The sequence below is a fragment of the Tursiops truncatus genome, chromosome X (assembly GCF_011762595.2).
Source record: "Tursiops truncatus isolate mTurTru1 chromosome X, mTurTru1.mat.Y, whole genome shotgun sequence".
Lineage (NCBI taxonomy): Eukaryota > Metazoa > Chordata > Mammalia > Artiodactyla > Delphinidae > Tursiops > Tursiops truncatus.
In genome coordinates, this window is record NC_047055.1 from 75,693,829 (window position 1) to 75,709,218 (window position 15,390).

A 15,390-nucleotide genomic window follows, 5' to 3' on the forward strand; every position below is an offset into this window, starting at 1 on the left:
GGATCAGTCCAAGAAGAAGAGATAACAATTATAAATATATACACACCCAATATAGCAGGACGTCAATACATAAGGCAAATGCTAACAGCTATAAAAGAGGAAATCAACAGTAACACAATACTAGTGGGGGAATTTAACACCTCACTTACACCAATGGACAGATCAACCAGACAGAAAATTAATAAGGAAACACAAGCTTTAAACGGCAAAATAGACCAGATAGATATAACTGATATTTATAGGACATTCCATCTGAAAACAGCAGATTACACTTTCTTCTCAAGTGCACATGGAACATTCTCCAGGATAGATCACATCTTTGGTCACAAATCAAGCCTTGGTAAATTTAAGAAAATTGAAATCTTATCAAGCATCTTTTCCGACCACAAGGCTATGAGATTAGAAATAAATTACAGGGGGAAAAGACGTAAAAAAACCCCACACACATGGAAGCTAAACAATACATTACTAAATATCCAAGAGATCACTGGAGAAATCAAAGAGGAAATCAAAAAATACCTAGAGACAAATGACAATAAAAACACGATGATCCAAAACATACGGATGCAGCAAAAGCAGTTCTAAGAGGGAAGTTTATAGCAATACAATCCTACCTCAAGAAACAAGAAAACTCTCAAATAAACAATCTAACCTTACACCTAAAGTAACTAGAGCAAGAAGAACAAAAAAGAACCAAAGATAGTAGAAGGAAAGAAATGATAAATATCAGAGCAGAAATATATGAAATAGAAACAAAGAAAACAATAACAAAGATCAATAAAACTAAAAGCTGGTTCTTTGAGAAGATAAACAAAATTGATTAACCTTTAGCCAGACTCATCAAGAAAAAGAGGGAGAGGACTCAAATCAATAAACTTAGAAATGAAACAGGAGAAGTTAGAACGGACACCATAGAAATACAAAGCATCATAAGAGAGACTACTACAAGCAACTGTATGCCAATAAAATGGACAACCTGGAAGAAATGGACCAATTCTTAGAAAGTATAACCTTCCAAGTCTGAACCAAGAATAAATAGAAACTATGAACAGATAAAACACAAGTAATGAAATTGAAACTGTGATTTAAAATCTTCCAACACACAAAAGTTAAGGACCAGATGGCTTCACAGGTGAATTCTATCAAACATTTAGAGAAGAGCTAATACACATCCTTTTCAAATTCTTCCAAAAATTTGCAGAGGAAGGAACACACCCAAACTCATTCTACGAGGCCACCATCACCCTGATACCAAAACCAAAGATGCTACAAAAAAAGAAAATTACAGACCTATATTACTGATGAAGATAGATGCCAAAATGCTTCACAAAATACTAGTAAACAGAATCCAGTAACACATTAAAAGGATCATACACCATGATCAAGTGGGATTTATCCCAGGGATGCAAGGATTCTTCAATATATGCAAATAAATCAATGTGAAACACCACATTACTAAATTGAAGAATAAAAACCATATGATCATCCCAATAGATACTGAAAGAACTTTTGACAATATTCAACACCTATTTATGATAAAATACTCACCAGAGAGTGGGCATAGAGGGAACCTACCTCAGCATAATAAAGCCATGTACGACAAACCCACAGCAAACACCATTCTCAATGGTGAAAAACTGAAAGCATTTCTGCTAAGGTCAGGAACAATACAAGGATGTTTACTCTTGCCCCTATTATTCAACATAGCTTTGGAAGTCATAGCCATGGCAATCAGAGAAGAAAAAGAAATAAAAGGAATACAAATTGGAAAAGAAGAAGTAAAACTGTCACTGTTTGCAGATGACATGGTAATATACATAGATAATCTAAAGATGCCACCAGAAAACTACTAGAGCTCATCAGTAAATTTGGTAAAGTTGCAGGATACAAAATTAAGGGAAAGAAATCTCTTGCATTCCTATACACTAATAATGAAACATCAGAGAGAGAAATTAAGGAAACACTCCCATTCACCATTGCAACAAAAATAATAAAATACTTAGGAATAAACTTGCCTAAGGAGGTAAAAGACCTGTACTCAGAAAACTATAAGACATTGATGAAAGGAATCAAAGATGACACAAACAGATGGAGAGATATACCATGTTCTTGGATTGGAAGAATCAATATTATGAAAGTGACTATACTACACAAAGCAATCTACAGATTCAATGCAATCCCTATCAAACTACCAATGGTATTTTTTACAGAACTAGAACAAAAATTTTTAAAATTTGTATGGAGACACAAAAAACCCCGAATAACCAAAGCAATATTTAGGGGAAAAAAATGGAGCTGGAGGAATGAGACTGACCTCAGACTATACTACAAAGCTACGGTAATCAAGACAATATGGTATTGGCATGAAAGCAGAAATATAGATAAAAGGAACAGGATAGAAAGCCCAGAGATAAACCCATGCACTTATAGTCAACTAATCTATGACAAAAGAGGCAAGGATATACAATGGAGAAAAGGTAGTCTCTTCAGTAAAGTGGTACTGGGAAAACTGGACAGCTAAATGTAAAAGAATGAATTAGAAAACTTCCTAACACCATACAGAAAAATAAAATGGATTAAATACCTTAATGTAAAACTGGACACTGTAAGACTCTTAGAGGAAAACATAGGAAGAACTATGTAAAGAACTCTTTGACATACATCACAGCAATTTCTTTTTTGACCCACCTCCTAGAGTAATGGACATAAAAGCAAAAATAAAGAAATGGGACCTAATGAAACTTAAAAGCTTTTGCACAGCAAAGGAAGCCATAAACAAGACGAAAAGACAATCCTCAGAATGGAAGAAAATATTTGCAAATGAATCAACAAACAAAGGATTAATCTCCAAAACATGTAAACAGCTCCTGCAGCTCAGTATTAAAAAAAAAACAACCCAATCAAAAAACAGGCAGAAGACCTAAATAGACATTTCTCCAAAGAAGACATACAGATGACCAAGAGGCACATGAAAAGCTGCTCAACATCACTAATTATTAGAGAAATGCAAATCAAAACTACAATGAGGCATCACGTCTCACTGGTTAGAATGGGCATCATCAAAAAATCTACAAACAACAAATGCTGGAGAGGGTGTGGAGAAAAGGGAACCCTCTTGCACTGTTGGTGGGAAAGTAAATTGGTACAGCCACTATGGAGAACAGTATGGAGGTTTGTTTAAAAACTAAAAGTAGAACTACCATATGACCCAGCAATCCCACTACTGGGCATATACCCAGAGAAAACCATAATTCAGAAATACACATGCACCCCAATGTTCATTGCATCACTGTTTACAATAGCCAGGTCATGGAAGCAACCTAAATGCCTACTGACTGACGAATAGATAAAGAAGATTTGGTCCATATATACAATGGAATATTACTCAACCATAAATAGGGATGAAATTGGGTCATTTGTAGAGACGTGGATGGACCTAGAGAGTGTCATACAGAGTGAAGTAAGTCAGAAAGAGAAAAACAAATATCGTACATTAACGCATATATGTGGAATCTAGAAAAATGGTACAGATGATCCAGTTTGCAAGGCAGAAGTTGAGACACAGATGTAGAGAACAAACGTATGGACACCAAGGGGGGAAAGCGAGTGGCGGGGTGGTGGTGGGATAAAAAAAAAAAAAAAGAAACCTAAGTAAGAGATTATAAAATCCATTCAATGGAGACTATTTTTAATTGGTAAGATCCTATGCATAATTCTATGTTATTTTAATGAAATTATTAAAGTGAACAATTTCTAGGGAAATATAAAAAAAAATAGTTGAGGTAATTTCTCTTCCCTGTGGGATTCCCAAGCACTTACCTTCCTTGTGGTGAGCCAGGGGCCGAGGAGCTGGTCTCTTTACATGGAAAGAGGAGGTCTTAGTGGGCCCATGACCTGGCACAGGTCCATTGGTGGCCTTTGGTATGGCCTTGGTCCCTCCATCCTGCAGCCTAGATACCAACTTCCCCACATCCACCTCGAGGCAGGACTCCAACTTGCCATCTGAAACAGGCCTGCTTGGGGATTTCCTCCCATGATCTGCTTCCCCACTTCTCTGCATAGGCATTTTGGGGTGTTGTGGCATCTTGGTTGGTTCTATACTGCTGATGATAGTACCATTCGGTGTTCTGTGTTGGATTTCATCTAGGAAAAGATGGTGCAAAGAGGAAACATTAATGATAACCTTTGTATATATAATATTGCAAAGTTATACACATATTCAAAGGAACTATTGTCATGGAACAAATCAATGATATCCCACAAAATCAGTCTCTACCCATTCCAGTTCATGTGGAGTCACAAGTCTCATAAAACAGGGAATTCAGTTTAAGATCTGAGTATTATTTTCATGACCACAATTCAGCAAAACCACAATATGCCAAGATACTTTATTTAAAGGGATATGTTAAAAAGGGACTTAAGAGACCCCAATCAATTGTACATTATATTACTTTTAAATAAGGTACCATTTAATCCCTATTTCTATTTCTCTCAAAAGTAATTTATAAAGATCTCTTAAATTTCAAGGTAATACACTTAACAGAATTTAACTTCTTTCTCCATCCTCATAAAGACATCCTCAACTCACCACTTTATGGCTTTCCCTTAGCTTTTGTGGTTTACAATTTCCTGTGACAATAGTATATGCTTTTCAGTTGCCCTGTTTCTTAATTAAAGCTTTGAGTCGCTAATGAGAGCCAAGGATATTCTCCCTAGAAAAATTAACCTACACAAATACATGTAAAATTTTGAAAACTAATTTTAAGAGATTCATGGAACCCCCTGAAGCTGTTAATGAACCCCCGATTGAGAACTCCTGCTCTAAGGAAATTATCACCTTCCTTGGTAATAGAAAACCTAGATCAGAGTGTAGTGGTTAAGAACAGAGGTTCTGGTCAGCTAAATGAGACCTGAGAGATATGTCAACCAGTTGTAATATATGCGTCTTATTTGGATCCTGGTTTTTTTCAAAAAAAATGTAAAAATAGGAGAATCTGAATACTGACTAGACAGTGATCTTAAGGAATTACTATGTTGTTTAGTGTTCTTTTCTTTTATGTATGACGATGGTATTGAGATTTTGATTAAAATAGTGTTCTTATCTTTTACAGGTACATACTGAAACATTTATGGATGAAATGACATGATGTCTGAGTTGGGGCAATTGATAGGGGTACAGATGAAACAAGATTGGGCATGTGGCAAGGATTCTTCAAAAATGCAAATCAATCAATGTGATACACCATATTAACAAATGGAAAGAGAAAAACCATATGATCATCTCAATAGATGCAGAAAAAGCATGAAGAAGATTGTTCTGGAATTAGATGTTTGCACAAGCTTGTGAATATACTAAAAACCACTGACCTACACTTGAAAAGGGTGAATTTTATTTCATATGAATTATATCTCAGTTTAAAAAAAAGTTAGAAAATTGTCTAGAGTGGGTGATCCCATTGGTGATCTTCTGGCACAAAGAACTCCTCACACAGAGGGGCAAATTAAGACCCAGAATAAGGAAGTGACTAGCCCAAGTTATTCAGTAAGCTAGTGGCCAAGGTTAAATTATATCTCAGGTCTACTATCACCCAGTTCATTCATTTATTACACACATTTATTGAGGATTTATGATATGCTAGATACTATGCTGGCACTAGGGATACAGAGTGAAAAATTTCTGCTGGCATAGAGATTATATTTTCTGGTGTGTATTTGGGGAGATTGTAAATAGACAAATAAATGAGTTTATCCAATTAAAATGGGAGTATGGAACAACAGAGTAGGCATTCAGTGTTCCCTTCTACTTTCTCCTAAATGCCAGATCACCTCCTAAGGAGGTGATCCCTTAAACTGGGTGATCTCTTTCCCTTCATTATTCCCTATACGCCCAGCCATTTATTCTACAAGTATTTAATGAACACATGGGATATATAGGAATTGTTCTAGAGGCTGGTGATAAAAGTGGATCTGACATTCTAATGGGAAAGACAGATAATAAACATGTGAACAAAGTAGCAAGTGATAGGAATAAAATAAAGCAGTGTAAAAGGATAGAGAGTAATGGAGAAGGAGAAAGACCTATTTAAATAGAGTATTCAGAGAAGGTCTCTATGAAGAGACGTCATTTAGCTGAGATCTGAATGAAGGAGTAAAGTTTGCAAAGTTCTGGAGGAAGAATGTTTAGAACCAAGAGAACAGCAAATATAAAGGACCTTGGGTAAGTTTGACATGTATAAGGAATGGCAAAACCAATGAGATTAGAGCAGAGAGAACAAAGGGTACAGAGAGACAGTGAAGTTCAGAAATGAGATCAGAAAGGTAAGTGAGGATCATATAATGCAGAATAAAATGTAAATTTTCTTCTAAAAATGAAGAGAAGTCACTGGAAATTTGGACCAGAGGGAATGATATGATCTGATTTACATGTTTAAAAGAATACACATCTTACTGGCTGCTGTGGAGAACAAATTATAGTCAGGCAAGAAGAAAAGCAAGGATAACAGTTTGGAAGCTCCTGTAGCCACCCAAGTAAGAGATGATGGTGGCTCTACCAGGAAGGTAACAGTAGGAATTAGTAGGTTCAACATACAATGTGCACGGAGAGCTAAGAGGAATTGCTGATGGATTAGGTGTAAGGTAAAAGGAAAAGAGAGTAATCAAGGATCATCCCAAAGTTCTTGACCTTAGCCATTGGGTGACTGGTACTGCCAATTACTTAAATGAGGGAGACCAGAGTAAGAGTAGATTGAGGAGGAATAGGAAATCAAGAGTATTTGTACATTTTGAATTGGAAATGTCCATGAGTCATCTAAAGAGAGATGTTGAACAGGGAGTTTGAGATGGGAAGAGGGGAGATAGTACTCCTTGATATATAAATTTGAAAATCATCCTCATATTTTAAAGATATTTAAAACCATGAGACTGAATGAGATCACGCAGAAAACAAATATAAACAGAGAAGTGGACTGAGAAAAATAGAACAGAACAAAACAAAATAAAACTCTGGGACCTTCCAACATGTAGAAATTGAGAAGAAAAGGAAAACCAAGAGGAGACTGAAATGGAATGTCTAGTGAGGTAGAAGGAGAGTTTGGTGTCCTGAAAGCCAAGTGAATAAGTGTTTCAAGAAGGAAGAGTAACTAAAATGAAATGCTTCTCACAGGCTGAGTATGATAATAGTGGAGTGGCACATGGAGATTGTTGGTAATCTTGACAAAAAAGGTCTCAACAGACTAGTGAGGAGAGAGGCCCATTTAAAATGGGTGCAGAATCCATACTAAGCAATTATTCAACTAAATGGCATTTATTTGTTTATCTATCTCTATCTATCTATCTATCTATCTATCATCTATCTATCTCCATTTAGCCTATAAACTCCTTGAGGCCAGGGACTGTCTTAATTCCACCTAGCATAGTACTTAATCCATGTGAGCTGATTTTCTCCCCAGCTTTATCGGGATATAATTGACAAATAAACATTGTATATATTTAAGGTATACAATGTGATGTTTTGATATATGAATACATTGTAAAATGAGTACCACAATCAATCTAATTAACATATCCATCACCTCATATAGTTTCAAATTTTGTGTGTGGTAAGAATATTTAAGATCTACTCTTTTCACAAACTTCAAGTATACAATATAGTATTATTAACTACAGTCACAATGCTGTATCATATCTCCAGAACATATTCATCCTGAATAACTGAACCTTGTACCCTTTGATCAAACACCTCCCCATTTCACTCTCCCCTAAGTCCCTGGCAGCCACCATCCTACGTTATGCTTCTATGAGTTTGACTTTTTTAGATTCCACATATAAGTGAAATCATGCAGCATTTATCTCTCTGCCCTTATCTCATCTCACTTAGCATAAGGTCCTTCAGGTTCATCCATGTTGTCACAAATTACAAGTTTTCCTTCTTTTGTACCTAAGGCTGAATAATATTCCATTTTGTGTGTGTGTGTGTGCACCTGTGTGTGTTTCTGGGTGTGTGTCTATGTATCTCTCACATTTTCTTTATCCATTCATCTGTTGATGAACATTTTGCTACTTCCATATGCAGCTATTGTAAATAATGCTGCAATGAACATGAGAGTGCAGATATCTTTTCGAGATACTAATTTCATTCCCTTTGGATATATTCCCAGAAGTGGAATTACTGGATCATATGGTAGTTTATATTTTTTCATTGACACAGTTGGTAACTTTTGTTCTGTGGACAACCAAAAAGAAGTAACAAGAGGGCTTCCCTGGTGGCGCAGTGGTTGAGAGTCTGCCTGCCAATGCAGGGGACACAGGTTCGAGCCCTGGTCTGGGAAGATCCCACATGCCGGGGAGCAACTAGGCCCGTGAGCCACAACTACTGAGCCTGCGCGTCTGGAGCCTGTGCTCCACAAGAAGAGAGGCCGCGACAGTGAGAGGCCCGCGCACCGCGATGAAGAGTGGCCCCCGCTTGCCACAACTGGAGAAAGCCCTCACGCAGAAATGAGGACCCAACACAGCCAAAGATAAATAAATAAATAAATTTAAAAAAAAAAAAGAAGTAACAAGATCACAAAATATGAAGAACTGTTAATAAGTGGTATGAGTGAAACAAACTAGGGACAGAGGCAAACAACCAAGGAGAGCCACTTTGGTGGCTGAAGAGGGCCTTTTGGAGGAGGTGGCACTTATCTTGAGACCTGAAGCATAAGAATGACCCAGCCATGCGAAAGTGCCAAGGGAGAGTGTCCAGCAAAGGGGATAGCAGGTGCAAAGGCCTGGATTATGAGGGCATGCTTGAGGTCCTGAAAGAACCTGATATACCTGGAGGATGGGGATGATACATGTATCAGTAGTTCATTCCTATGTGTTGTTGAGTAGTACTCCATTGTATGCATATACCACAGTTTGTTTGTTCATTCATCAGTTGATGAACATTTAGGTTGCTCACAGTTTTTGGCTGATATGAAAAAAGCTGCTATAAATATTCAAATGTAAGTCTTTGTGAAGCTGTGTTTTCATTTCTTTTGGGTACATACTTAAGAGTGGAGTTGCTGGGTTATGTGGTAGCAATTATTTGATTGCTTTTTGTTTTTGTTCCTGTGTATGGGTCATGCTTTCTTGTTTCTTTAGATATATCATAATTTTTTATTGAAAACTGGACAGTTTAAGTAATATAGCAACTCTGAAATTCAGATTATCTCTTCTCCCCAAGGTTTGTTGTTGTTGCTGTTTATTTTAGTTATTATTGTTAGTTTACTGACTTTTTTCACCCATTTATGTTAAATCTGTATTCTTTGTTGAGTGTGGCCACTAAAGACACGGCTTAGTTAGTTTTGTGGTCAGCTAATGATTAGACAGAGATTGCCTTAAAACACTAAGAACCAATATGACTCCCAGTGTTTGCAAAGGGGCTCTGTATCAATGTTTGAGTATGCCTTGAACACTCAGCCAGGCAGTTGACAACTCTATATGGTAGTTTATTTTTAATTTTTTGAGAAACCTACACACAGCTTTCCATAATGGCTGTACTAATTTACATTACCACCAACAATGTACAAGGGTTCCCTTTTCTCCACATTCTTGTCAACACTTGTTATCTTTTGTCATTTTTTTGTAATAACTATAATAGGTGTGAGATGATATCTTGTAGTTTTGATTTGCATTTCCCTGATGATCAGTGATGTTGAGTAACTTTCCATATACCTGTTGGACATTTATTTGTCTTGTTCTGAGAAATGTCTATTTAGGTCCTTTGACCTTTAAAAATTGGGTTATCTCTTTTCTTATTATTGAGTAGTATGGGTTCCTTATGTATTTTGGAATATTAACCCCTTATCAGACATATGATTTGCAAATATCTTCTCCTATTCTGTAGGTTGTCTCCTCACTTTCTTGATTGTTTCCCTTGCTGTGCAGGAGCTCTTTAGCATGATGCAATCACATTTGTCCATTCTGCTTTTGTTGCCTATACTTTGGGGGTCATATCCAAAAAAATCACTGCCCAGACCAGACAATGCCAAGTAGTTTTCCCCCCACATTTTCTTCTTGTAGTTTTACAGCTATGGGTATTACATTTATGTCTTTAATCCATTTTGAGTTGATCTTTGTACATTGTGTGAGATAAGGATCCAATTTCTCTGCATGTGGATATCCATTTTTCCCAACACCATGTACTGAAAAGACTATACTTTCCCATTGTGTATTCTTGACACCTTTATCAAAGGTCAATTGATCATAAATGTGTGTACTTTTTCAGGGCTCATTATTCTGTTTCATTTGTATATATGTCTATTTTTATGCCAGTACTATACTCTTTTGGTTACTATTGCTTTGTAGTATATTTTGAAATCATAAAGTCTTCAACTTTGCTTTTCTTTCTCAAGATTGCTTTGGGGTCTTTTATCATGAAGTTTACATAAAACATAGTTATAGCAGTCTGTTTAAAGCTAACAAAGTAACATTGACTACATATAATAACTCTACATTTTAACGACTGCTACCCCTACATTTTATGTTATTGATGTCATAATTTATAACTTTTTAGATTGTGTATCCATTAACAAATTATTGTAGCTATAGTTATTTTTAATACTTTTGTAATTTCACTTTCATACTAGAATTAAAAGTGGTTTACACATCACTATTACAGTATTAGAATATTCTGAATTAGGCTATATTATGTTTACCAATTTGTTTTATACTTTCATATGTTTTCATGTTGTTACTGTCCATTTATTTCAACTTGAATACCCTCTTTTAGCATGTCTTATTTATTTATTTAATTGAAGTACAGTTGATTTACAACGTCCTGTTATTTTCAGGAGTACAGCACAGTGATTCAGTTATATATACAGTACAGTGATTCAGTTTATATATATATATATATATATATATATATATATATATATATATATATATATACACTCTTTTTCAGATTCTTTTCCCTTATAGGTTATTAAAAATATTGAGTATATTTCCCTGTGTTATACAGTAGGTCCTTATTGGCTATCTATTTTATATATAGTAGTGTATATGTGCTAATTCTAACCTCCTAATTTATCCCTCACCCACTTTCCCCTTTGGTAACCATAAGTTTGTTTTCTATGTCTGTGTGTCTATTTCAGTTTTGTATATAGATTCATTTGTATCTTTTTTTGTTAGATGCCACATATAAGCAATTTCATATGATATTTGTCTTTCACTGTCTGGCTTACTTCACTTAGTATGATATGTTTTAACATTTCTTTTAAACCAAGTCTGGTGGTAGTCAACTCCTTCGTTTTATCTCTCCTTCATTTCTGAAGGACTGCTTTGCCCAGTATAGTATTCCTGGTTGGCAGTTTTTTTCCTTTCAGTATTTTGAATATATCAACCCATTCTCTCCTGGCCTGCAAGGTTTCTGCTGGGAAATCTGCTTACAGTATTATGGGGGTTTCCTTTTATTTGATGATTTGCTTTTTTCTTGCTGCATTCAAAATTCTCTTTGTCTTGGAATTTTGAGAATTTTATAACAATGTGTCTTGGTTAAATCCTCTTTAGGTTTAACTTATTTGGGTTTCTTTGGGCTTCATGGATCCAGATGTTCATTTCCTTCTCCAGATTTAGGAATTTTTCTGTCATTATTTCTTTAAATAATCTTTGTGCCCCTTTCTCTTTCTGTGCTCCTTCTGAGACTTCCATATGTGTATATTGGTTTGTATATGGTGTCCCATAGGTCTCTTAGGTTTTCTTCATTTTTACAATCTTTTTTTCTTTTTGTTCCTCTGACTGGATAATTTTAAGTGACCTGTCTGACTGCACTGATTCTTTCTTCTGCTTGTTCGAGTTTGATGTTGAAGCTCTCTACTGAGTTTTTCAATGCAGTCATTGTGTTCTTCAGCTCCAGAATTTCTTTTTGGTTCTCTTTTTTTATGATTTCTATAACTTTCTTGAACTTCTCATGTATTATTTTCCTGATTTTGTTTAGTTGTCTGAGTTCTCTTGTAGCTCACTGAGCTTCTTTAAGATGATTATTTGGAATTCATTTTCAGACAGTTCATAGATCTCCATTTCATTAGGATGAGTTCATTGTGCTTTATTTTGTTCCTTTGGTGGTGTTAAGTTTCCCTGATTATTCCTGATCCTTGTGACCTTGAGTGGGTGTTTACCTATTTGAAGAAACAGGCACATCTTCCTGGCTTTGGCAAGGAAAGCCTTTGGTCAGGCAGCACAACCAGAGATTCTGGTTAGGCCACCTGGCAGGCTCCAGAAGTGGGCTTGCTGCTGGAGTCCTTGGGTAGGCTGGTCTGGTGCCAGGGTCAGCGGATGGGCAAGTTTTCATCCTGGATCTACAGGGGAGAGCTTGAAGCCTGGGTCTAGGGGGCTAGCCTGGCATTGAGGCAGACCTGGAGGCTGGATCTGCAGGAGGCTGGACTGTATGCTGAACTATGGTTACGTCCTGGAGACTAGAGCCACAGGGGCCAGCTTGGCATGTAATGGGTCTGGATTCTGGGTCTTCAGGGGCAGGCCTGGTGCCTGGGGCTGCAGAGAATGGCCTAGTGCTGGGGCAGGTCTGGAGCTTGGGTTGGTGGAGGCTGGCCTAGAGTCTGGAAAAATGGGGGATGGGTTGGTGCTCGGGTTTACTGGGGTGGGCCTGTTGCTGGGGTCCAAGGTAAAGTTGGGTGCTCATCTCACTTTCCTTCCTCCATGTGGAGGGGATTTCTCCCTGAACTACACTGTGTAAGCTTGGGGGAAGGGTGACATGGGTAATATGAAAATGTCCTTTCTAGCATCTGCAATGTACCTTTTCTTATTTCTGTACTCAACCCAGGTTCTCTGAACTCTCATCTGGATTCCATAGATTTCATGAAGGGGTTTTCATGCATGGATGGTTGTTTGAATTCACATTACTGTGAAGGGACAAGCACTAGAAACTCCTATTCAGCCATCAGTTCTCTATGTTAACTGAATTTGTATTTAAAAACTCAGAACATTCAGAAAACACATTGCTCACTCATTTCAATGTACTGAGGTACAGATCTAAGAACACCTTGTATCCTTCACTGGTCTGCTAAGGGAAAATGGTAGCTGATTTTACAGGTTCATCTCTGTCCTATCCACTGCCAAAAGAATAATTCACTCTCTGGGCACAAATTTTACAAACCTTGGCTTGCCTGGCCCAGGACCCAGAAAACGTCTAACTTTTCAGAAAAGATGGTTATGCCTCCATGTCTTCCTTTCAATATTCTCTTTGTCTCCAATCAATATTAAGAAGCTAAGGGTAAACTTTAGTACTGACCTTCACTTTCATCCAGGGAAGAAGTATAGAAAACTGTCCTTTCCCTCAGCAAGCGCTTCGAAATTGTGATTGGTTTGTGCCTTCTTGCTGTCACTCGAGGTGGAGGCACTGGGGGTGCAGTACTTTCCTCAGGTGGACCTGAATAAATCTGTAGAGGGGAAATATTTCCAGAAAACAATTAGAAAGATCAACTTTTTGTATCCTTAATGCTAACTACCAGTTGATGCCCATCAGCATTACACCTAAAGTCTGCCATAGCAATTCTAATATGACTAAAGGAATTGTGGGGATTTTCTTAATCACTCTAGCTACCAGCAAGTGTTTAGAGATCTCCTATCATGTTTGAGGTGCAGGATCTGGTACTTCTCAGTGTGGAGGAAAGAATGCAGACAAAAACTGCAACATCAGGAGAGCACCCTTCTATTTATTAGATGGGATGCTGCCCAATACATGGATCATTTAATAAAACCAATTAGATCATTACTTTAAAAACCTGCAACATCAGTCCTGGATTTTCCACTTACTGCCTGGGAAACTGTAAAAAAGTCACTACTTCTGCCAACAAAACCCAGAAAAAGGTCATCTCACATCTCTGAGCCTTAGCTTCCTCATCTGTAAATTGGTGGGAACACCACCTATCACAGGGTGTGGTGAGTGAGAATCAAGTGAAAAGGGTAGTCAAGGTACATTGTATGGGTAGGGGTGGTGTGTGAAGAATGATTAAAAACACCCACATGCATTCAATATTTCTGAAAAGATACAACCCCCAAAAAAACACACCTGGTTACATTGTTTGCCCCAAGACAGGACTAATGAGTGGCTAAGGGAAGTATGGAGGAAACTTATTTTTCACCCCTATATCACTTTGATCTTTAAAAATTTCATACCATGTATGTATTACTTATTCAAAAAAGATAGGACAAACACAAAGTGCCTTGGAAGATGTAAAAAGTGCTGGGTAAGTGAGGGAGGAGCTGTGATTAGAATTTGTATATAATGTCTCATATGCACTTAAGATCTTCCTGTCCCTGGGGAGAATGACTTTTGGGAAGAGTGAAAATATTTTGGGAAGACACACATATGTGGTGATGGAGGAAGGGGACCAGTGTCCATTGCAATAATGAAATCAACCCCAATGATTAATGCAAAGAGAAATGTCACAGTCCAACATTCTATCAGGCAAGAGTCAACATAGATTGTAGTCACAAAACTTACATGAATGGGAACACAAGGCAAGCCTGTGTAAAAGCTGCACAATGATAGAGAACAAGGTAAGAAGAATCATAAAGCTGTATATGTCTCAATGTCTCACGGTATACGGAAAAGAGAATATGACATAGTAGCAAGCAGATGAGCTTTGAGGTCATATACATTTAGGTCATATTTCTGGTTCCACCACCATTAGTAATAATATTCTAAATAGCTACCATTTTGTGAGCATCTGCTTAGGCACTATAGTAGCTATTACAAATATTCCTTGCTATTCATCAAACACACCAGGGACTTTGCACTGAGTGTTTTTTCTACCTGGAGTGCTCTTCCTCCAGATATCCATATAGCTTGCTCTCTTGATTCCAGTAGGATTAACGATCAAATATACCCTTCTCAGTGAGTCCTTCCAGGCAAATGTATCAGAACTTTGACATGCTTCCTCTACCAAGTGCTTCCCATCCCCCGTCCCTATTTAACATTTTTTCTTATCACTTTCTAACATAGTATATTGTATTCAATACTTATTTAGTTTTTTGTTGTCTGTCTCTCCACTTGATTGTATACAATACTGAAGTATATCATTGTGTTCATGCTGTAACTCCAGCAACTAGAAGAGTGACTAGAATTGCTGGGCCAAAAAACAAACACATTTAAAATTCTGTTATAAAAGGCCAAATTATCCTCTGAAAAGACCATAACAGCTACTTTCTCCTCAAGCCAAAATACGGCAAAAGAAATTAGATTTACAACTTCAGCATGAAACAATTAAAAAACTAGAAAAAATGTAACAATGATTCTGAAGGCATTTGAAATCTGGCAATTAAGGACAGTGATCCATGAGAGACAGGAAAAATAAATGAGGTGAGGTGAGCCCCATGACTGTACCATGTTACAGCCTGGAAAGATTC

At 37.1% G+C, this 15,390-nt stretch overlaps 1 protein-coding gene across 7 annotated transcripts in view; it reads right to left on the reverse strand.

Moving 5' to 3' along the window:
* The window catches only part of OPHN1 (oligophrenin 1), a 615,628-nt gene that overhangs the window by 36,041 nt on the left and 564,197 nt on the right, over positions 1–15,390 (reverse strand). For all 7 annotated transcript variants that reach the window (XM_073799243.1, XM_073799242.1, XM_073799241.1 and 4 more), the window contains 2 exons: positions 13,271–13,418; positions 3,820–4,143 (listed from right to left, as the gene is read on the reverse strand). In XM_073799243.1, the coding sequence (XP_073655344.1) occupies positions 3,820–4,143; positions 13,271–13,418 (472 nt within the window). The remainder of the gene's footprint in view (positions 1–3,819; positions 4,144–13,270; positions 13,419–15,390) is intronic.